The sequence below is a fragment of the Polypterus senegalus genome, chromosome 1 (assembly GCF_016835505.1).
Source record: "Polypterus senegalus isolate Bchr_013 chromosome 1, ASM1683550v1, whole genome shotgun sequence".
In the NCBI taxonomy this organism is placed as follows: domain Eukaryota; kingdom Metazoa; phylum Chordata; class Cladistia; order Polypteriformes; family Polypteridae; genus Polypterus; species Polypterus senegalus.
The window spans coordinates 163,416,163-163,439,714 of record NC_053154.1 but is presented as its reverse complement, the minus strand read 5'-3'; the positions used below and the strand labels follow the sequence as shown (position 1 = coordinate 163,439,714).

Below are 23,552 nucleotides of genomic sequence, written 5' to 3'. Positions count from 1 at the left end.
CTTAGCTGACCGTGAAAACCTAGAAAGTTAATTGTTAAAAATATAAATGTGTATGAAGAATAGATTTTCATTTTCTTGTGTATATGTCTTATACAGATAAAACCAACACATATCTTAAATATCTTAGTTGATACTGAGGCCGGAACCAATCTCAGGGGCACTGAGCACAAGGCAGGAATCACCACCCCATAGAAGTTATTTATAGGGCCCAGTCACACAAACCCATTTTGGAATCATCAGTGAACATACATCTTTTAGGACTTGGTACCTGGTGAAAACCTGTGTAGACAAAGGAAAAAGATACAGGCTCTATACAGACAACAGCTGGACTTGGGATTCAAACCAAAGTGCCAAGCTAAGGCAATACAGACAACATTTAAGGGGATGATATTGAACTTTAGTTTAACTATATCTACATAAAAATGTTATCTTTGAAACAGATTAAAAAATGTTTGCCAACTCGTTTCACATTTTCTACCCTGCTTTTCTTCACTTTAAGGAATATTGTAAATTTAAGGTTGTTACATAATTTGCAGGATCTTAAAAAGCTACTTCTTTCATATTCATGTTGGGATATTCAGATTATTTAGTTAATCCTCTATAGTTAATTGGAACTACATAAGTACGCATCAAAACTACAACTAAGAAGAAATACTCAGTGGAGGCTGGGCGGTGTCATGGCCCTGGAACTACTGCAGATTTTGGGGGTTTTTTTTCAACAGTCTTCTGGAGGTTTTTTTTTGTTTTTTCTGCCCTCTTTGCCATCAGACCTTACTTTATTCTTTGTTATTAGCATTGCCTAATCTTATTTTTATGTTTTTCTTTTTTCTTTCTTCACCTTGTAAAGTACTTTGAGCTACATCATTTGTATGAAAACATGCTATATAAATAAATGTTGTTGTAAATAACACTTCATTAGCTTCTGGTTAAAGCTTTGAGCTGATCTGAAATTTCTCCTGTCAACATAACTATTTGTAAATGGCTTATCACCTCTTTAGTTTACTGATCTTATTAATACCCATTTATATATGACATACTTTGTGATCTCAAGATGCTGGCCTATGAAAATTCGAAAGAAAAATACAACTAGTGTAAGTATCTATAGTGCTACTAAATTTTGCACTATATGCATAAAATATTCAGGTACAGTTTGGCCAGCAAGTTAATGCAGGACATATTTTTATTATGACTGTTGGCATTAAAGATTTATTTTATCTAAAGTTTTTGTTATAGTTTCCTTCATTGTTAATTTGCCTTATTTCAATAAAGTTAGACATTGTCACTTGCTTATATTATTACTTGTTATATGACTTAGACTCACAGTTTAAGTCTAAAGCCTTAATAACCACGCTACACTGCCTGTTTATTGCTACCAGTAGCTTTAACCACCTTAGAGTTATGTTTACTCCCTGAAAAATGAGCCAAAAACATTGAATTTTTTTCATCAAGAAAAGTAAAGGTATGTCTAGTGTCCACTGTTATATTGATGAAGATCTAGTACGTGTCCTTTGTGTAAAATGTTTTGAAACACTTACCAGTGCTGCAGTCAGGATAGTAAAAGTATGTTTCATTGCACACTTTTCTTATAATATTGTTTCTGTTGCTTGTGCATGAGAAGGCAGAATGTCAATGCCTTTTCCACATGATCAGCGCTGCCTGTTAAGCTATTGTAGGCTAAAACAGAGCAAAGCTTTGTGAATTCCACATTTCCCCTGGCACGAACACTGACAGTTGCTGCATTGTGAACAGAGCTTAGGAGGTTATGGTTTTCCTTGTCCTTCAACTTGATCAATCATTTGACTTTTTTGCTACACTGAAGCTTCACAAGATGAATTCACCAGGCATATCATGACAGTTCGGTAATACAGTACAATATGCATCAGTATCACAATGTCAATGTCTGATGACAATTCATATTCTCACAACTGTCACTTGGTTCAATTAATGGTTCAGTTTCTCTAAAACTGGCTTTACAGCTCTTCGTTTACACTCCATTCTGCTCCACTTAGAAATATTCATGACTTTTTTGCAGCATTGTGTTATTTTATCCACAATATGGCAGCAGAACACTGTCCTGGGAGTTATTCGGTCTTAACGCTGTACACCAGATTGTAACATCTTAATCCAATAGAGACACTTGGTGTTAACCATTTTTACATGGAATTCTGAGCAAGAGAGACACTAGATGTTAATGCCAAGTAGGTTAATAGCCTAATTTACATAAACATCTCTCTCGTACTGCAGAGGGAGACAGAGAGAATGTATGAAGAGAGTGCGCTTGGCAATGCATGTTTAAATGTAATTCTTACATTTATTTTCTTCCCTGTATTGTACTCTGCACAGAAAATAAATCTCATCTGGGAATATCAAAATCTCTTTTGATATGCACATTCACTCTTTGATGATGGAGAAGCAAGGATGTAGGCACATGGTCAGATTTCTGGTTGAATTATGCATACAACTGGCCTCACTGTTATTGATGAGTTTCTTTCTTTTTTTTTTGTTAATTAACATTGAGAGTCAATAATACCAGTTTCCATTTAGGCATTTATTTTTTTACTTTTTTTTGTTTGTTTTAACATTTCATGGTTACAGAGTCAGAGTTTATCCAGGCAGGACTGGACACAAAGCATAAGTCACTACTGAGTAGGATTCCAGTCCATCAAAAGGCTAAAGACCACATAATTTTTTTAGAGAATCTGTAATATCATTATAAATAATTTCTTTTTGTATGCAGGTGTGTCAGTATCACTTTGATGGACAAATGTAAAGACGGACTGGCTAATGGAGCAGATTTTGGGCTAACACATCGAAGGTGTTTTAGTGTTGTTTACATGTTTTCAAGGACACATAAAATGCTACCAAAGGAAAATTTGTTAGGCGGGTAATCTCTGGAATGTCAGGATTGTGATGGTGGTAATTTCTGGTTTTGTGGGATTATGGACTGCAATCCATAATCAGCCAAGTCATCTTTCTGTTTCTCTTCACTTCTAAATTTGACTTCAGGTTGGGCATCTGTTTCGTCAAGGAGAGCCGCCCCCAAGGCCTAAAAAAAAGCAAAAAAAGGTTATCACAAATACAGTGTATGATATTTCCAGATATAAATGTAACTGAAGACTAACCTGACAGCTATGTCTAATGTTATATTACTATAATATTTTTACAAACATACCCTTTATACTGAAACCAATATGTCCTTAAGTGTTCTGCTGCCACCAGCAGAAATCTTTTTTACTTCTCTTCAGAAACACTAGAAGGAATTTGCAATAATATACCTGCTCTATAAATGCTTCCTAAGTTTAAGGAGAGTTCTAACAATAAACTCACTTCTATCATGACAATAAACTAGAATATCTCGACTGCTGCCTAATCACAACACCTTGAAAAGGCTTTGGATATTGCATTATTGCAAGTTCAAATGAGTCCATTTCCTCTCTACAGCTCAGACCGTTAATTGAGTAAATGTCAGCCCACTGAACACAATGTATCGTAAATAGTTTATTCTTGCACAAGATATTAATTTTATTGGGAAAAAGACCTTTTAGTATTAAGGTTTTAATTCACTCAGCACATTTTTATGTTCTGTCCAGTTGTTATATATTAATAACTTCTGAATATCGTTAATGTTATGCATAAGTAAAAATATTTCTCCACAAATAGTCGGCATGCTTTTGACTGAACCTGAGCACACTGGGTTTGCGATAAAGCAAAACTAACTTCTGATTTTTTCTCCCTGTACCCATGTGGGTGTTTTTCTCTGTGTTTTCAAGCCACATCCTAAAGACTTGTGTTAGGTTCATTTTCATCTCTGAATTGGATAGTGCATATAAGTGGGCCCTCTGATAGACTGGTGCTCCGCCCAGGTGTGGTTCTGGTCTTGCACACAATGTTGCCAGGACAGGCTCTTGGCATCCTGTGTCCCCAAATTTAAATAAGTGGGTTTTGAAATATTATGTGATAAATCTTGCCAAAGCTAAGGCAAATGAAAATAAAGACAAAGATAGTCTTTTACTTGGTTCTGTGAAAACTCAACCTTCGTGGGTGACATTTCATCTCTTGGCAACTTACTTAATGAAGCTCTAATTGGTTGGCTAATCTCTTTTACTACTTTAATAGCTACAGATGAATAATAAACACATTATTCACTAAAGAATAATGTAAACATAATCTACATTTTAAAAAATAACTTTTGTATTTTGAGTCTCTACTGCTTAATCTCAAAAGAAATCAGCAAAAAATATTTAGAAAATACAGTATCTAGAAGATATAGAGTATATTATAGCGTCACCACATAGAAAAATGTCAAATGTTTTTCATGGTCTGTCTGGTCTGCTTGTGCAGGCATTAAGACAGCCCATACATTCTGTGCTAGCAATAGTCAGTTGATGGACAGTGGCACCCATAAAAGGCAGGACATCTGGTTTTTAGAAGGAATCTGCATAAATTGTGCCATTTTTTCAAAAGGAAAAGAAAAACAGCAAATGGGAAGAAAAGACAGGAAAACAACAAATTAACTGATTAGAATTTGCATTGGCCATGAAAAAAGATTCTGTAGCTTCAAAAGTCTTGTGTAGATAGGCAAAAGGTCAGGGATCCTCTCCAGGAACATGAATCCTGCATTCCATCACAACTAGTGGACTTGGGTGAGCTTGTAAAGTCCTTTTATATAATGGCGCACTACTGACTATGAATCATTTTACATTTAAGACTTCAACTTCTTTGGGTCATCCAGAATCTACAATTCATTCACCTGTTATAAATAGTCGACTTGAACTCTGGACTAGTGTGCAAACTTTGGAAGGGGCTGGGGTGTGTTTTCTACTGTATGTATTTTCATTTACACATATGGGGGTTATTGTGTGTTGAGGGAGAGAGATAATTGCTGTTTTTCATCTTCATGTCATTTTTGTGCAATATATTTCTTCCAGCTTACTGAAATTGCCTTATAGAGGTAACTGTCTTTTTGCATATACTATACATTATTTACTAAACTGTTTAGAGCTGGCTATCTCAAAAAGGGGACATACGGCAGGGCTCTTCAGGAATACATATTGGCCTATCCTTTTATTTGCCACCTTATAGTTAGGAAGGTGAACAGTAGCTATTGGCCCATTTCTGTGTATTGGAGCCAATCCGTTACAATATGGCCGAAAAACTTTAAACATGGCACTATCATAGGGTGCCACCGTTGCAACAAGTTCATATGTGAAAATTTCTGCTCTGCTATAGCTGCCCTGCTCACCTGTAAGTGAAATGGAAAAATCTAGGAGCAAGAAAGAACACGCAAACTCACAGAGTAGGGCCGTCAAATGCTGTTACTCATGACAAGCTTCGAAACTGCCTTTGAAAACAACATCAGCACAAGAACTGTCAGGAACTTCATCAAAGCCACTTGTCAGTTGGATTGGTGTAAAGTGAGAAATGATGCTTCACTATCATGGACAAATTTGGGTTGGATAGATGCCAGCAGAACTATCTTCTGGACTGCATAGTGCCTACTGTAAAGTTTGGGGAAGAGGGATAGTGTTCTGGGACTTTTTTTCAGGATTTGGGCTAGGCCACTTAGTTCCAGTGAAGGGTACTGCTAAAGCTGTAAAGACAAATTAGATAATTGTGCTCTTTTAAATTTGTGGCACCAGTTTAGGCAAGACCTTTTCTGTTCCAGGACGACTGTGCTTCTGCTCACAAAGCCAGGTCCAAAAAGACGTACTCTGACAGGTTTAGTGTGGAGGAACTTAAGTGGTCTACACAGAGCTCAGACCTCAACCCTATTGAAGATCTTCGGGATTAATTAAAATGCCAGATGCAAGCCAGCTCTCATACAAAATCAGTACCTAAGCTCACAAATGCTGTTTTGGCTGAATGGGCACAGGTTCCCACAGACACACTCCAATGTCTTGTGGAAGTATAGGTTGTTATAGCTGCAAAGGGTGGGCCACATCCATATTAATACCAATGGCTTTGGAATGGGATATCCAACAAGTTCATACAGATGTGATGTTCAGGTATTGTGAATGCCATAGAGGATAGACTGGCATCCCAACTGGGACTGAGGGTGATTACTTGCCTGGCTGGTAGGCCGTAATGGAAGGGCAGTATGAATGGAGTTGTAACCTAGCTGTGAAGGTCCTCCATTCATATCCCAGTCAGGGTTAAAACGTAATGGACGGACTGGACAACAATTGGTATCAAGAAAAGTTCATCCTTCCATACCAGACGTGGAAGTGCCCCTCTGTGCTGATTCCAATTTGGACAGTGTTGTTCAGAAGAGATAACCCTGTCAGGTTAATTGGGTGCTTTAGAGGGCACAGCTGGGAAAAGACCTCTCTGTTCTGGTACAGCTTCCTTCATGCAATGCTGTAACACTAGAAGTACTCCAGATCCAGCAAAAAAGGAGCCATGTCACTGCATTTGAGGAGTCAGAGTCAGCAGGAGGAGGACAACACTTGCTAAGAAGTAGTGAATGGAGACAGATACATATTTGGTATTGTACTGTAACTGACCTAAAAACCTTTTAATGTACTGCTATAAATTAAAATAACTTTATTTTAACCTGGACTTGTGCCTGGTGTTCGGGGCCATAAGGTGCCCCCAGAGGTCACTGAGTCCTCACACCTTTGGCCGTGTAATGTAATTGGAGGCACAGTACTGCACATATTTTTGTAGTTTATACCTGATTCTCAGCCAGTGCTTCCTTGGCCATGTAATGTTCTCTTTTCACCTTGATCTCCACTTCTTCTGGTATGTCTGGTACCAGTAGGTCAATCATCCGTCCAATGAAAAATACAACATGCTAGAAACATTAAAATACAGGACATGCTCAATGAACTAAAGAAAAAAAATGGAAAAAGATTAAAAGTCCTAACAACTTGGTTTTTAATAAATAATGATATATTTATTTCCTTCAGTAATACAGAAGCTGAGAACTGGAAAGAAAAATAAAAGGCTCCAAAAACGACATGAACATGAAAATTATTTAAAATGACCTTGATTGAGGCATTTCTTAGTAGAATGACTGCAACTGGCACTTTTTTAGCCATTACCTCAAAAATGATAACAAATCCAAGCCGAATTGCCAGCAGGTTGAAAAAAGTCGGAGAGTGGTTTCCATTCAGATCCCTGTATTCCCTGTACCTGTTTAACAAACAGAAAAAACTGTATTTGGTGATAGTGCTTTAAATTCTAAAAGGAAGATTGGCCAACTTTAAGACATTATAACATTGAATTACGAAGCTTGTTATGTCACTGCATCCAACGGGGTCACAAAAACCTACAATAAAAATTTCAAGAAATGTCAGAACCCTATGAGTTGTGTTAAATTAGAATACAAGTGCCAGCACCAAGCTGTGGCTTTATGCCAAAAGAAGTTTTGCTTATTCTCAGTTGCAGTAGTCTACTCAATTAAATCTCCCTCTTGACACACCCATCGGTCTCCCTTTCACTTGAGATTGATATTTTTTTTCAGTTTTATATATTTTTGTCTTAATCTGAAAACACGTAGAAAATGTAAATATACCTAATGCTGAAAATGAATATAAATGGAGAGTTTTACCCGTAATTTCAGATGAAATCAAAAATCAGATCCTTTCAAAAACTGCATGGTTGGTGTATTGTATTTTCAGGTATATAGAAAAGTTACAGAAAAAGTGTTAGCTCACTTGTAGTTTTATGTTTATATGTACTGATAATCTGCTTCAAAACAGGGCTTGATATTTGTGTGAAACTTAAATCATTGATTCATTGTATGAGACCTTGACTAAAACATGAGATCTGCATGACAGAACATGCAGTATGTTGCTTTCATATAAGACAGTTAGACCTCCTCCTCCTAACATGAAGATGGAAGATCAACTCCAGCCTTCAAGATGAAAGAAACTGGAAAAAGACATCTACTTACTTAGTTTTTGAGGTTAATACTGCATATAACCTCATACTTAGGATTACAAGTCAGTAAATATATTAACAAGTCATTTCTGACAACTGGTTTTACTGTCACCAAAACGTAGTGACCAATTTTATATCAGGTAAATTTTTAGCCATTTCAATTTGCTTTTCCAAAACTAGATAAAAAAGGTAACTGCACCAGTTGCTGGCTTGACTCCTGTGTTGTGCCCTCAGCAACCCTTAGCTGATTTCTTATTTCTGTAGGCAATATGCTGTGTAAGTGGAAAAACCTATGTATATTTAGTCCTTGTTTTAAAACTCTGACTGGCATATAGATAGATAGATAGATAGATAGATACATCTACCAACTACCAATGAGCTTACCAACTCATATAGTAACAAAACCAACTGTCATAAATCTGGCTTGAGACCAGTGGACTAAGAATTATATCACTGGGTGATGCTGGCAAAATGGCCCACAGTGTATCACAAATCATTTTCATTATTTATTTGGAAGACGCAATTACTCAAGGAATAAACACAACACAAGATGTGGTTCATAAGTAAGCATGGGCAGTAGACAGTTAATGGGACTCTCACCCCACAGAGTTCATCAGTAAGAAGAGGAGAACAAAATCATTTGTGTGTATCTGGAGAGACAAGGCAAATTAAGGCAGCAGAATAAGGTAGAATGAAGACTTTATGGAGAAATAACATGAAATGACAAGAGAGTGGAATAACGAGGAGCACAGCCATACAAGCAGCTACAGGTCAAAAATTAACAAATTACTTTCAAACAGAAAAAAGTCAGCAATTAAAAATATTGAGACATACAAATGTTCAAAGTATGCAATTTCAGCACTGAGTATGCAATTGCAGAACTGAGGTGCTTATAGGCACATACCTGCACATAACATGCTCCTGGGAGGCATAGGCGAGAGTAAAGTTAATGTATCCATGAAGGCCGCCCTTGTTGTTGTAGCGGTAATAGAGACGTGGCAGGAAGTCAGATGTGAATGCAATCAGAAAAGCCTTGTCAAAAAAACAAGATGTAACAATTAATAATCCACAGCAAAGTAGTTCTAGAATTAATTGTTCTTGTTAAAGATTACATACAGGTAAATAAACATATATTTACAGGCTACTTTTTGCAGGAATGTTTAGTAAAAAAAAAAAGAATGCATTGTTATAAACATCAGTTATATAGCAATAATTCACAAATGTTCCAAAGGTATAAGGTATATTTGAAACTTACATGATATTGGGCAAAACTGTGAGCACAGATGCTTTTATTATTGGTTGAATTAGTTTGTACAACTTGGTGAATGAAGCTAAACTTATCCTGTTCAGCTCAGCTCAAAGAGATTTGAATGCCAACAGATGGTAATTCACTTCTCAATTATATCATGTACAGTGTATGTTAGTAGCTCTGAAGCAAGGCATCCAGGTGTTTCATTTTTCAAGTGGTGGTGCTTTTGGCTACACTCAGTATCTTAGTCAATGCTAATCCTGGCCTAATCTCCATTTATAAATTAGTAGTTTATTTATTCACACACCCTTAGAGAAAGAAATACATAGCAGTACTGCTTTTACAGTATTTACTAAAGAATTTATCCATTTATAAAGGATAGGAGTATCTGTAGAGAAAATGATTGGTATGTTTTTGCCCCTTTTAAACTTGATGTTGACCACACTAAAGTACACAGAACTGGGGACTCCTCTGCAGGATGCATTATTACCTGTAGTTATGGCCATGTCAGAACAATTGTTCTTTTACTGCTATGTGGAAACAATCTACTATATAATAAACCACTTAAGGTTTGTGTGTTCAGTCCGTCTGAAGAATCTGATTGGTCAGGTTGGCTTTGGTGACAGGATGAAAGAAGAAGCACAAGTGTGTGACACACAAGGAGTGAAGGCGCAGGCTAAGAGAATCACCTTCAAAGATGGAAGATATAAAACCACACAGGAGGTGAGAAAAGGCACCTTGAAAATAACGGCGGAGTCTGAGAAGCAGGCTTTACGGGAACACAATCAAGAAAGGAGGCAACACTGAAGAGAGGTTCAGACACATGCAAATATGGATTTAAGTCACTGAAAATACACATAGAGCAAGTGATAGAATAATGTAAAATATTTGATATGACCTTTCTTCAACAGGTTCCGTGGCAAGTTAAGGAATAAAACCCTACTTGAAACACAAAAAATAAACAGGTAGAGAACCACAGTTTTCTAACCAAAGACCTGAAAAAGCATTTTTCTGCATTTATTAGTTACGGATGTATGCTGCAGTGCATTCCTAACTCCTCACACTGACAACAGAACTAAACCATCCACTTAGAGCAGAATTAACTCTGGTTAATAAATTAGTTGAAATGAAAAACAGTATACTAAGACACACTTGAAGACCAGGGTTTAAAAATTTGGATATGCTCTGATATTTAGGCAAACTGCCATTTAATAAGAGCTTTGAATCTTTTAATACTTCATAAATGAATATGTGGACAGCAGATGCTCAATGTAATCAGTAGAGTACACTCATCTAGTAGGTAGTTCTAGATCCCTGCACTCTGAACAGAAATGCAGTTTCCTGAGCTAAGAATACACACAAATTCTAGCTTATTTCTAAAAATGACTGTTCATTTGCATCAAGTACATAAAATCAGGTTTTGCAGCCTCACAGAGAATAGGTTGCAGAGCCCAATTTTACATAAAAATGGAAAACCTAATCTACTTTGGTTGTGGATTATGATGACATATTATACAGAGGTTATCAGAGCCTTTCAGAAAAAATAAAGACTGTCATGTTAGAGAAGTTAGAATAGTTGGTTATTGCAAAGTACAATTGATTGTCAACTGATTGAAAAAGTTCACTGCCAATCTTCAACTATCACTCCACCAGCTTAGCATTTGAACAAAAGATGCCCTGAGGAATCTCTAAGAATTTCTGGTTAAAATCAAAGATTCTAAAGACATATATTACCACATTCAAAGTCAAGGTGTTTTGTCTAGTAACTGATAGACAATGCATAAGAGGCAAAGCAAGATGGACACATATATCACATATACTGTACAAAAAAAACAAGCAAATTATGTTTTCTTCTAGGGATTTTGCCGTAACTCCAGACATCATTAATTGCACAAACCAAAAACCACCTTTAAACACACATATCTCCTCTGTCTGTCCATTTTCTGCTTTGTCCAGTTCAGGGACAAATGGAGATTGCAATCTATTGTGGTAATGTCAGTCACAAGGCTGGAACCAATAGTAGTTTGTCATCAGCCCATTATTTTACTAAGTGTACATTGATGTGTCACCAAGTTGAACATGAATTTTGCAGTGTACTCAAACAATACTTAAGCAGAATGTTAAAAAAAATCTGAATTTAATTAATATGAAAATTTAGAATGGAATGGATCACAAATTAAGAAATGGACGGTTACGGACTGGCTAATAGATGCAAAAATGCTCTCAGGCAGCACATTGTTGAAGCATTTATGTATGGTAGAATGGGCAAAAATTTGAAGCAGATGCCAGATACTGCAGTCAGAGTTATACATACTTTCTTTCTCATAGCATTGTATTTTTGCTGATTTTTGTTTTGTTGAAAATTGGCCCACGAAAAGAGTATTCAAAAGGGAAGATAAGGTAGTGCTTGCTCTCTAGTTTGTGGTACCCAGATGGGGGTGGTACCCAGCTGGGATGCCCAAGACGACTGGAAGATGGCTTGTGCCTCCTCCGCACCTCGAGGGTGCGACCGCCCTGGGGGCCACGGGTACAGAGCTGGGAAGCTCGACCCTGTAGGGGCCCGTGGTTACTGCCAGGGGGCACCCCAATACCTGGAGGACCCTGGACATCAGCACTTCCACCACACCCAGAAGTGCTGGGGAGAATAAGAGAGGGGACACCTGGAGTGCTTCCGGGGATGCAGCCGGCACTTCCGCCACACTGGGACATGTCGGTGGGAGATTGCCGGGAACACACCTGGAGCACATCCAGGTGCTTATTTAAAGGGGCCGCCTCCCTTCAGAGGATGACTTGAGTCAGGTAGAAGAAGGACGAGGTCTCTGGAGGAGAGAAGGAGGTGGTCTGAAGAGAAAGAGAGAGAGAGAGAGAAGGAATTGTTGTATTGGCCTGGACTGTGGGGTATTGGGGTCTGTAAGCGGAGTTGTGAAATATGGAAACCCTCAATAAATGTGTGTGGGGTGATTACAACGTGTCTGCCTGTCTGTGTCCGGGTCATATTCCACAAGTTATAGGGTGGTTCTATTTAAGTTTTGTACTTCTAAGGTAACCTTTATTTTGATCCTTATTTACATATTCTTCATTCATTTAATGTTAATAATTTAATAATACATGTTATTTATATAGCACCTTCTCCATTCTCAAGGGGCATTTACCATTTTTTAGACAGTGTCAGATGTAAATCTGACATCTTAACCTACTGCAAAACTATATTGGTGAGAGGATCAAGTTTGAATCACAGGAGGAAGACAACCATTTCCCAAAACCTGAACAGTATTTCCTATTTAAAGGCAACAATTAAAATTAAAGAAATTATGAAGCCCTAAAGAAAGTAGTCATTTACCAAAGACTGCTAAAGACTGCTGGGGATTTTAATACATTATTTACAGGTTATTTTCAGGTTCTAATATTGAGCTGCCTATCTTTAAAGGGGTTGGATGGAATTGTTTGTTTTTCAAGTCATTGCTTGTTATAAAGTTCATTTTTAATTTGAGCTGTTTTTGTAACACCATTTTGACCTTGTCTCGCGGTTTTTGGTTTTGGTAATTTGTGGGTTTTTGTGCTTCTGGTTCAGATCCTTGCTTCATTTTTGTTGTCCTTTGGGCAAAATACCAGTGGTGGCTTTTTGCCAAAAGGAAGTGAGTGTTTGCTTGTAATTATTAGCTGTTAAAAAGCAAATGAAAAAAGCCACAATTATTATGAACAATGCAAGATTCCCACTATTGGCGAGAGGAAATAAGTGAAGTAACAGCATAATTCAGTGTCTCAAAACAACCAAAACAAAAGTGAGGGTGGTTTTTTTTTACATTTTTTAAATTCTCAGTTAGGATACTTCAACTCAGGAACTGCCATTTTTATAGTTGCAGAATCCAAAATGATAGCATCTGGTCACTTATTAGCAACTGACATAGCAACTGTCAAGAAATAAGGCCATGGGAATAAAAAAAAAATGACATTAAAAAATGTTAATAATTTGTATTCTTAATTCTCTGTAGTTTGTTACCCTCGATTACGTGCTGCAGGGTGTGGGCTGCTGTCACTAGGGCTGCAATTCCCAGAGAGGAGTCTTTAAGACTCTCACTTTTCCCTTGCCGAGGCATTAGTCTTAAGATGCTTTTTGAAAAGTGTTTTATTTGAAAAAATCTTGACAATTTATGGACACTAAGTTTTTCCTTAAAGCTCTCTTTAAATTTACGTTTTATAAGGTTTGAACTTTTTATTAAAGCTTAGTTTAATCAATTCCTGTACACATTTGGAGTTTAGAAATATTAGCTCTTTTTAGTTTTTTTCCCCTGCCTTCCTTGCTTATAGCTTTCTGGATTTACAGTTTGGCTTTTTTTTGGCTGTTTTATTAATATATTGTTCTTATTCTGGTATGTTCCATTAGTGAATTATTCTTCTTGATTTTTGTAGTTAAATCCTTTCTTTTGTTAATTGTAAATGTTTCTTAGTTTGGATGGTAATTCTTCATTAGATTATTATATATTTGATTTATAAATAATTCAATTTAATTTTTAAGGGATGCCTTTATGCTTGAGAAAGTGCTGTGTGGATTGCTCTTCCCATTTGAGGTGAAAAAAATAACAAGTAGTTAAACCTGTTCTGGTACTCTGGATTTTTCTATTGTGTACTTCAGTTGGCTTTATATTGCTGAATAAAATATAACAAAAATAACACAATACTATCTCTCAGAGCAAGTCTAAAAATGTTATAAAACTATATTAGTCTCTGTAATATTTTTTAGGTCTCTGATGAAGATGAATGTACTGTACACTACTGTCATCATCACTTATAGAGAAGTGCTCCTCCCATACATCTGCTTTAGGGTCAGAAGCTATATTTAAACCAAAGTTCGTAAAGTGGATTGTTATTAGTTTAGGGATTAATAAAGATTCAAGATTTAATCAAATTTCACACTACAGAAAAAGATTTTGCAAAGGTTAATGCCTTTCAATTACTGATTTTATATTTCAATTTTAATTACAAACTATTTTGGGTTAAGGTGGATGAATATATATAAATCTAGTACTGTATTATGATTACACCAGCCAATATTTTTTGTTTTTTTCATATTCAGTTTGTCTTTAAACATTTCTGGCTTCAAATAATCCTGTTAGACTGTTATGGTGGCCCTCAATCATATTCAGACATCCGATACCTCCTAATACAAATATACTTTATATACATCTATTTTATATACATATATTTTTTGTACATCTCACTTTAAATTCATCATCAATAGGCTATGAAGAAGTTTGAGTTGATGAGTTCTTACATTGCTGATGACAGCGAGGTAAGTGATGACCTCCAAGATCTGGAACCAAATTCCAATACTCTGGGCTCTCTCCACCACAGGTCGTCGATATTCACAAACAAATTTCTGTGCATCCAGTCTAATTTCAACCCAGTTATTCAGAAGAGCAAACAAAGGAGCAATGGGGCAAGCAGCAACAAAAATGGTAATGAAACCAAACTGTAAAACTAGAAGCAATGAGAAAAAAAAATTCATGTATTCTTTTAAATTAGATCAATGTGTTATACAATAATCACAAATACAGTAAAGTGAAATTAAGACAAAAATACCTTGCAATATGTGGAAAAATGGAAAGTTGTAGCATGGAGGTTTTGTTCATTTGGCATTACTAAACATTTACTTACTTAGTTTTGGGTTTGTATATCATTCATATTTGTCATCTTTCTGGGATTAGAGTTCTGTTATATTTTAATAAATGTAATGTTCTTTCTAGTAAGTTAACAACTGATCTGCCGTTTTTGTGTATCCAAATTAAAAGGGAAAAAAAGAGAAAGAGACAGATGCTTTTGGAAAAGTTACTTCTATGTAGAAAGAGAGAGATGCTTTTGGAAAAGGTCCATCTGCCCCGATGTAACTGACTTTGCAATTACAGACAATATCATATGCTACTTAAACCAGATAAGTAGGTACCACTGGATCATGTCTGAGTATACAATTAAAATGGACAGCATGCAAGATGAAGGGTTAAATCGCTTTAAATGTTCCACAGACCCTTTTTGTGGTTTTTAATGCATGACTGTGCCATAGGTGCAGAGAGTATGGGCTGCCACCATCCGAAAAACATCCCATCAAAGGCAATTCTATAGCACAAAAATAAACTTCTGATGAAAGGGGCTTATATACACTGGCACCACATATGGCCAAACTATTAGTCAGTCAGCTAGCTTCTGAATAAACTGGTCATGTCAAAATTTCCCACAATTTGTTCTGGTGGAAAGATTAGCAGGCCATAAATTCATCTTGCAGGGTATGCTGATTTGCTTTCGTGGACTACACTGGCTTCATTAATCTAAGTAAAGTAACATTTGAATACCACATGATTTATGAACATTGTTATTAATTAGATGGATCGTACGCCATACTGTGATTGTTCTGCAGAAAAATTCCAATACTTCATGCCTAAAAGCTGGGAATGTCCTGGATCAATTCCACAAACTGAACAAGCAATTTGTTTAATGTAGTAACCTTCTAAGTCAGCAGATATATATTCCAGAATTAATTGGAATTATTTTTTTATGCAGAACCTTACTCTTGACACCTAAAGAAACCATTTATATCATTTGAGGAAGTTCTGGAGCATTTTGTGACATCTTTATTACAGTGATGTCATTGTAGTACCATCTTGAAGGTGGTTTTGCTGTGATCACTGTTCTTCTGTAGTATTTTCTGAAGTTCAGGACCATGTTACTAGTGACATGGCATTAACCTTGTCAGCTTGACATAGTCTATGTCAAAATTAGGGTATTTGAGCAACTCATGGTCTGTCCAAAAACAATTCAACCCATACAAATTCAACTATGGAACAAATACCGTAGGTCATTGGAGGGTCTGCTGTCATTTAGACTTCATGATAGTCTATGATTGCTTAGCAGCTAATTCTGCTTTTTTGTCAGTCTACACTGGCTTAATTGTGGAGACAGTATTGTAAAAGACATGAACTAGAAAATGAGATGTAGTCAAAAACAGAAGCAGAAATCAAAACCAGAAATCAAACCATACTTTTGCCAAGCCAGAAGAAGAACCCGGAAATTAAACTCAGAAACATTGCTAGTTGCCAACAAATTGTATGCTTGAGATAATAAAAAGAAAGAATCACAGTAAGTCTTTTTAGAAAGTTATCCACAAAATCAGAATTAACCTTTAACCTGTGATGTAATTAACATCAGATGCTGCACCCTAAGAACCCCCATGGGCAACTGAGAGCCACGTTTTCTTAACAGGGCTTGTGAAATGGCAGCACAGACAAAAAACAAAATGGCTTCTAAACAGCAGAAAATATTTCTAACAAAGGTAAATAAATCTTTTGTAGAAAATAAACAGATAAACAAACCCAGGCCAAGTAAGCAACGGCAATTCCAAAGTAGACAAAAATGACCATACAAACGTATAAAATTATAATTTAGATTGTACACTTTTGGGATGTCAGAAAGAAAAATTAATTCTAGGAGAAAACCCACAGAAACACAGGGAGTCTATATAAACTCCAGAGAGAGAGATGGACTGGACCAGAATTCAAGTTCTGGATCTTGGAAATGAAAGATGGCAGCACCACCCACTGTGCCACCATGTTATCCTAGAAAAAATTTAAAATGCCTGATAAAAACAGACAAGATACCTTATTTTGTAGTTAGCTACATACTGTATAAGAATATGCGGTGTCGTGTTTTTGGATTAATTGGATATCCTTATGTTTTTTATAACAATCCATTGCCTTTTTCTGAATATATTACTAGCAGCATTGGGCATCTGAATGGTAATGTTGCCTTACCACCAGTATGTTGGGTTTGATGTCCAGCCTGGCAACTATTCCTGCATAGTTTGCTTACTCTGTGTTTGTCAGGCTAATATGAAAATGCATGGGTTTTTATGAAATTGTTTCTTGCAACTGACTGACTGCTCCTCTAGGTTCCTGTCTTGTACCATATGATGCCTAAATGCATCCAGATAACTGCTACATCGAAATGGGAACGATAAGGTTCATTAAACAGTGAGATGGCTGGCTAAATTGAGACTAAAATGCACTCTGTAGAATTAGCTGAACTCATAGAGGTCAGCAAGATGACTTTCTCATATTAATGTGAACTTTCTTAATGTCTTCCGTATTATAGTGCCTTACTCAGTCCTTACCTGCACAAATCATAGTGTAACTTATTATCTTTGTGCACTTGCTCATTTGCCTTAAAAATGGGTATAGTTTAGTATACAGTTCTATTTCATACATGGCCGAGTAACTGTATAAGTAAATAGAAGTTGATAATGGCTAGTCAGACTGTAGATATGCAGGTACCCACCTGTTAAGTACACTGTACACAGGTGCACTTCACATAAAGTGTACCTACTCGATACGAACAGAAAGCCATCACACTCACCCATCTCTAGGTACTCATCAAAAAGCCCCTCACACACCAGCAGCTGGTAATCGGCCTCCCAAGGCTGAAAGTACACATCAGAAGTTTCACCACCTTTTCTTGTTTTCATTTTCTGCTTTTGCCACCAGCCTTTGAGCTTTCTGCAGAACACAAAACCAAACAAATTCATATTGACTATGCATTACACCAACTGACTTTGTTCCATGAGTTTTTGATTTGTCATTTTATATAATGTAAATGGTTGTGGCCATGAATATCAGATATGGATGCTACATATGTACAGTAATTTGATTGGAATGCTTTAGAATGTTTTGTTTAACATTAGTTATGCCCTAATGGATTAGAACTTTATAATACTGAGGAATTATCTGGTACTGAGATTTTCTTTAATGTTATATGAATGCAAATATACATTTTAGGAGACCATTTAGGCATCTCCAGCCCATTCACTATTATTTTCACATGGAGATAGGAAGCAATTTTCAGGGCTTGTTTCTATGAGTTCTTCTCTTTATTTTCCTTGGTAATCTTGCAGAGAGTTTATTTGTGGTGCACTATTGGACATATATTTCTTCTCTTGTATTTAGTATTTTTTTATTTCTTTTAGTTCATTTTAGGACTCTGGAAGAGTCAGGAATAAAGAGTGGTTTAACCTAATACATTTAAATTTTGGAGTATAGTAGAATTTAACAATACAACATACACTAAACATATCATGACCCGCTGCAAGGAATTTTTAACTTGTTTTTGTAGAACTGTCATATATTTCATTATCACACTGTGCACTCCATATCATGAGAGCATACCTGTGTTTGATAAACTGTTTAGAAGAGCTACCAGGACTGAAGGGTGTGTGTCATTTACTACTGAAACAATATCATGTACTAAAAACAACAAAAATGTTCCTATGAGTTCTTCCCTTTATTTCTCATGGAATGTTAATGTTAAAAATCGTTTGTGGTGCACTATTGAACATATTTTTTCTATTGTATTTAGTGTTTATTTATTTTTGATTCCATTTTAGTGCAATGTTCAGCGTCACACTCTCACAGTTCCAGATTCAAGTCTCTGCAGGATCCTCTTCAGTACTCAAAATCTCCTCTCACATTCTGAAGTCATGCATGTTATGCTAATAGGTGACCTTATGTGAGTGAGTAAGAATAGTTGGACAGGCTCCTGACTCAGATAGCTTCTACTTCCCCAACCCTGTTTTGGTTTAAGTGACATCAAAGAGTAAAATACAATAAAGAAAGCTATTTTTGTAAATCTTAACAGTTTATCATTGATGTTTAACAATTTCCTTGGTAGCCCCTTGCAGTAAAAAAAAAAAAAATCATGAATATGACCAGATTGCAAACCTGAATTAAAAAAAGTCAATGTGAAAAGTTTCTAACATTGAACTTATTTTGGGGTTTAATAAAATTTCTAAGGGATTTTAAAAGCAGAATTAGCTACCACATTTTCAAAAGGTTTCTATAATTAACTGATAAGAGACCACCAAGGATTGGTTGATTCATAACCACCACCTGGGGGTGAGAAAACAAGTGGCAAAGATTACTGCTATTCTTGTCTCATAATATTCTCCCAGTTTACATTACAAATATGAAAATAAAAATACAAATCACACTCAAATGCCTCATTTGAAATTATTGAAATGTTTTGCTTGAATCTGAGAAATCTCCAAAGCCCACAGCTAACCCTTGCATATGCAGGGATATTGGCAGTACAGGATTTGCTCTCACATCCCAAGAACATGTGCATTAGGTTAGCTGGTAAATGGCAAAATTTACATGAGTGAGTCATGTGATAGACTGTTACGTAGTTCATGATTGGTTCTTTTCTTTATAATCAAAGCTACAATAATAGGCTCAAGCTTTACACCCCTCACCTATTCCCCTGAGCTCGAATCAGTGAATTAGAGATTATGTTCTGTTTGTTTAATATTTACTGAAGTGGCAGGTGATATAAGTGTCTGTTTCTAGAAGAGTCATAGAAGCAATGCACCCCAATACCAGAGTAATGCTAGAGAAAAGTTGTGCTGGTAAAATTGAGTTATAAAGTCCGTAACAAATGTATTTGGCTCTATATTTTGATACAGGTAACTTCTAATGGCAGATCTTTACTGGTTCTGACAGACTAGCCTGTGCACTACAGTGACAATGCCAGCAAAATCACAATCCTACCAAAGCAGCACTACAAACATATACATTTAATTTACATCCCCAAAATAAACTGACTATAACTGACTATAATAGCAAAATCTGACGCAACAGAATAAAATAATTGTCTTTAAACACTGACCAACTGATTCCAGTTTGCTGTGTCACATAATTTCACCATCAATGCACAATGATAGAGAGTTTTTCAAATGAGAAGCAAACTACTACTAGAACATTTTAGCTAGTTAATAATGAACTCCAGTATCAAACAACTAACAGATGGAGTGAACAATAAAAGATAAAATTTGCCATTAGGGGGTCTTGTATTTTGACTTTAAATTAAATTGACCTTTACAAAATGTATTCAAAGGCTATTGTATCATTACAATGCTGCAGGTGCCTGCTACCTTGACATAATCCATTTTCCAGGGCTTTGATAGTAATATACCAAGGATGGACTGGTAAAATGAGGACACAAAATGAGACTGCAGCAAGAAATAGTGGATTTCATTCAATAATCAATCAAAAATTACAACTTGTTCAAATGTGCAATTCAGCACAGTAAATAAATAATCCATAAAATAAGTGCCTTTGTGGGAGATAAATAAATAAATAAATCCAAGAGAATGTTAAAATCTGGGTTAAAACCACAGAGTTAAATTTGGGTTTTCTATCTCAGTCTGTTTCTCTCTCTCTCTCTGCTATATTCTCTGCCCATTCCTTGGTTTGCTCAGCAGATGGAGATGCTGGCGAGTGCCATCAGCCATTATCAGCTTTCTTCCCAGTCACCTTAGCCAGTAACCAGCTGTGACACCCAAAGCCCAGCTCTGTCATCCCACCACCATCCCTCGGCATCAGTGAATTATATTATGTTCTGTTTGTTTAATATTTGCTGAAGTGGCAGCCCTCAAAAAGCCAATACTCAGCAGGAGCAATCTTCCCCTGGAATGCTCTTCCTTTTTCTCTTATCGTCCTGTCCACCTTAGTGTCTTGATTACCTAATTTCACGTGTTGTTTTCTGTTAACTTTCTTCCTCAATTTTCTCCCTTCTTTGTTTCTCTTTCTCCCTTTCATTTACCCTACTGACATCCTTTTTATACTTTAAGCGTGTAGATATTTGCCATAACAAGCAGAGGAGCAGCAATTAGGAATGGCCTGACTGATTGTGCTTACATGTGAACTAGCAATCCACCAGTTTCCTCACTGAACATCCCCGTGGCTGCACGGATTTCCACGTGTACACATCCACACCACCAAATCCTGAGCTGCACTTATGTTTTTATTAAAAAAATGTAAAAAAAAAACACCATGGGCCCCTGATACATTTAACCACAGTTGTGAAGATTGTTTAGGTTGTTCTCTGTGTCTCCTTAAGTACTCCAGTTGAAGGATTATTATTGTAGTTGATTTTTATGTTTTATAAAAAATTAGTTAGTAGTACAAAAACAAGATTCAATCAAAGAATTTACATTGATCTTATTACTCCAGATAGCAAGAATATTTTCCATAAATTGAATAAAAAAAAAGAAAAAAAAAAAAACTGTAAGAGCAGCTTGCAATGGGTTTCAACATGTATTTAAAACTTTCAAAACCCGACTTCTCGAATGCATCTGAGTTTTAAAGGTTTTTTTACATAAAAGCATTAAGCAGCACAGGATGATAGAAATCTTTTGATACAAATGTCACATCTCCAGATTAAAGCAATAAGTGTTCTTAGTGGTAGGTTGCTGAATGCAGCTAAACAGAATGACTATTATTATTGATTTTGTAGACGAGAAATTTGTCCCCCTAATGTTTATGACAAGTCATCACTCATGGATTCAAAGCACTATTTTAAAATAAAGTTTTTGTCCTAATAGTTCACTCAATATGTCTTAAAGAAACAGATGGCATCTAGGTCTTCCCACCTCTGTTAAGCAACTTAAACACATTCTCACATAGGTCGTCTATCATGTCACTGTGTGAACAGCCCACCCAACCAGTCATCTGATGCAAATTTTCACATTTAAGTTCTTAAAAACATGCCTCCTACTAAAACAAGTCCTCCCTGTCTAGAGGAGACTGTGTCTGACACTTCTCTCTCTTTCTGGTTTAATAACATGTCTGAGGGTCACTATAATGGTCTATGGGGCAGGTCTTATGTTGAAGTGTCCTTATCTACATCAATCCAACCTTTGTGAGCACACTCTCAATCAAGTGGAGTAGGCAATCCCAATCTAATTTCTCTCCTTGTTGAACTTGAAATAAAACAGAAAAACGGATTTTGCATATTAGTTGATAAATATTTTGTATGTCTTTCTTTATAATTTAGGCAAAACTAAGTCAGGAAAGTGAATTTTACGACAGAGTTGGAGGAAGTGCTTGAAACATTCAAGCACTAGAGTCTCTCTTTCGTCCCCCACACAAAGTCAGGTTGCCTAACTGCTAAGCTCTACCTTAACATACGGTTTGGGGGCAGCTCTTAAGATGTTCTATTTCCCCCATTGGTCTGAAGTATGGCTGTTTGAAATTGGCATGTATCAAAAGCCTATAAGTACTACGACGCCCTATTGGCTGTAGGGTTTGGACAGAACATCTATAAATTTACTTGCTTAACCTCACACTCTCTCTTACTAACATCTGATGAAGGTAAGGACAACACAATGAAGAGCACAGCTCTGCAGCCATATTGAACAGGCATGCAGCCTATTCTGAAGAAAGCTGAACACAAATGATGCCTTAACTAGAGACATTAAGTAATAAACAAGTCTGTGTGCCGCCTGAACTACACATCACCATTTAATCAGGTTGTATGGTTGCCAACAGTCAAATGTCCTTTGCATATTGTTATTATTTATGAATATTACCAATAATACATTGTTGAAATTGTAACTTAACTCTTGCTTGTCTTTTACTATACCTAATTGCCTGAGGTTAGAGATATAGAAGGGAAGGTAGGGAGAAGTTATATACAATAATACCTTATAAACAGTGATAAGTCTGTGGGATTAGGCATTCTGACAGAGGCTACATCTTAATAATACAATAGAGGAAAGTAGAGCAATATATTACTCTACAAAGATAAAACATGGACTATGAAAAGTTAAATTTGTGTTACACTTACGGCACAACAAACTCTTGCACATTGTTGATGACTTGCTTTCCACCCATGATGATAAGCAGTTCCTGAGCTAATTCAATGAGGCATCCTCCTGCTCCACACTGGCAACAACACAACATACACATAAACGATACTTTGATATTAGTAGATGACAGATGAAAACATTGTGATGATTAATGATAAAGTAAAACTGTTAATATCAGGATCCTCTTATTGTCTTGCTTGATTCTGCCTATTATTCCTCCTTTCGAATGCTACCTGTTGCTAAGCATGCACATTTCCTCAATTCTGTTAAATATTTAGAAAGTATACATAATTAACAAAGGCCAGTCCAGTGTTGGATGCTGTACAGTTCAGAGAGGCTCTGTGAAAAGCAAGTGGTCTTCTTTTCAGGTATAAGTGATAAGCACTACTTCAAGATTGATTGACGATTATACTTTTGACAAACTTTATAGGAACTTAAAAAAAAAACCAAAAAGACAAACCAATGATAGTGTAACCTATTGATCCTAACCTACTCTAATTAATGTGAAAAACTTGTGATACATTGCGAGCAAATTGATTTTGGTTAAGTTTTTTGTGATGCCAGTTTTTCTGATCAGTTATTTCTACTTACTGTTCATTGCAGTTTCATATAAAAAAAGAAAAATCACCCTTTTGTTAGTATTTATAAAACTACAGTCATTAAATTAATTAGCCTAAACTGTTAAACAAAAATGAAAAACTGAGGAGCAAAGGAGAGTGCCAAAAAAGGCCACAC

At 36.2% G+C, this 23,552-nt stretch overlaps 1 protein-coding gene across 3 annotated transcripts in view; it reads right to left on the bottom strand.

Moving 5' to 3' along the window:
* Positions 1-2,515: 2,515 nt before the first annotated feature.
* The window catches only part of ano7 (anoctamin 7), a 123,922-nt gene continuing 102,885 nt past the window's right edge, over positions 2,516-23,552 (bottom strand). For all 3 annotated transcript variants that reach the window (XM_039761809.1, XM_039761800.1, XM_039761818.1), the window contains 7 exons: positions 22,796-22,893; positions 17,534-17,673; positions 14,406-14,611; positions 8,789-8,916; positions 7,044-7,134; positions 6,674-6,793; positions 2,516-3,046 (listed from right to left, as the gene is read on the bottom strand). In XM_039761809.1, coding sequence (XP_039617743.1) covers positions 2,900-3,046; positions 6,674-6,793; positions 7,044-7,134; positions 8,789-8,916; positions 14,406-14,611; positions 17,534-17,673; positions 22,796-22,893 — 930 coding nt within the window. In that variant the 3' untranslated portion in view covers positions 2,516-2,899. The remainder of the gene's footprint in view (positions 3,047-6,673; positions 6,794-7,043; positions 7,135-8,788; positions 8,917-14,405; positions 14,612-17,533; positions 17,674-22,795; positions 22,894-23,552) is intronic.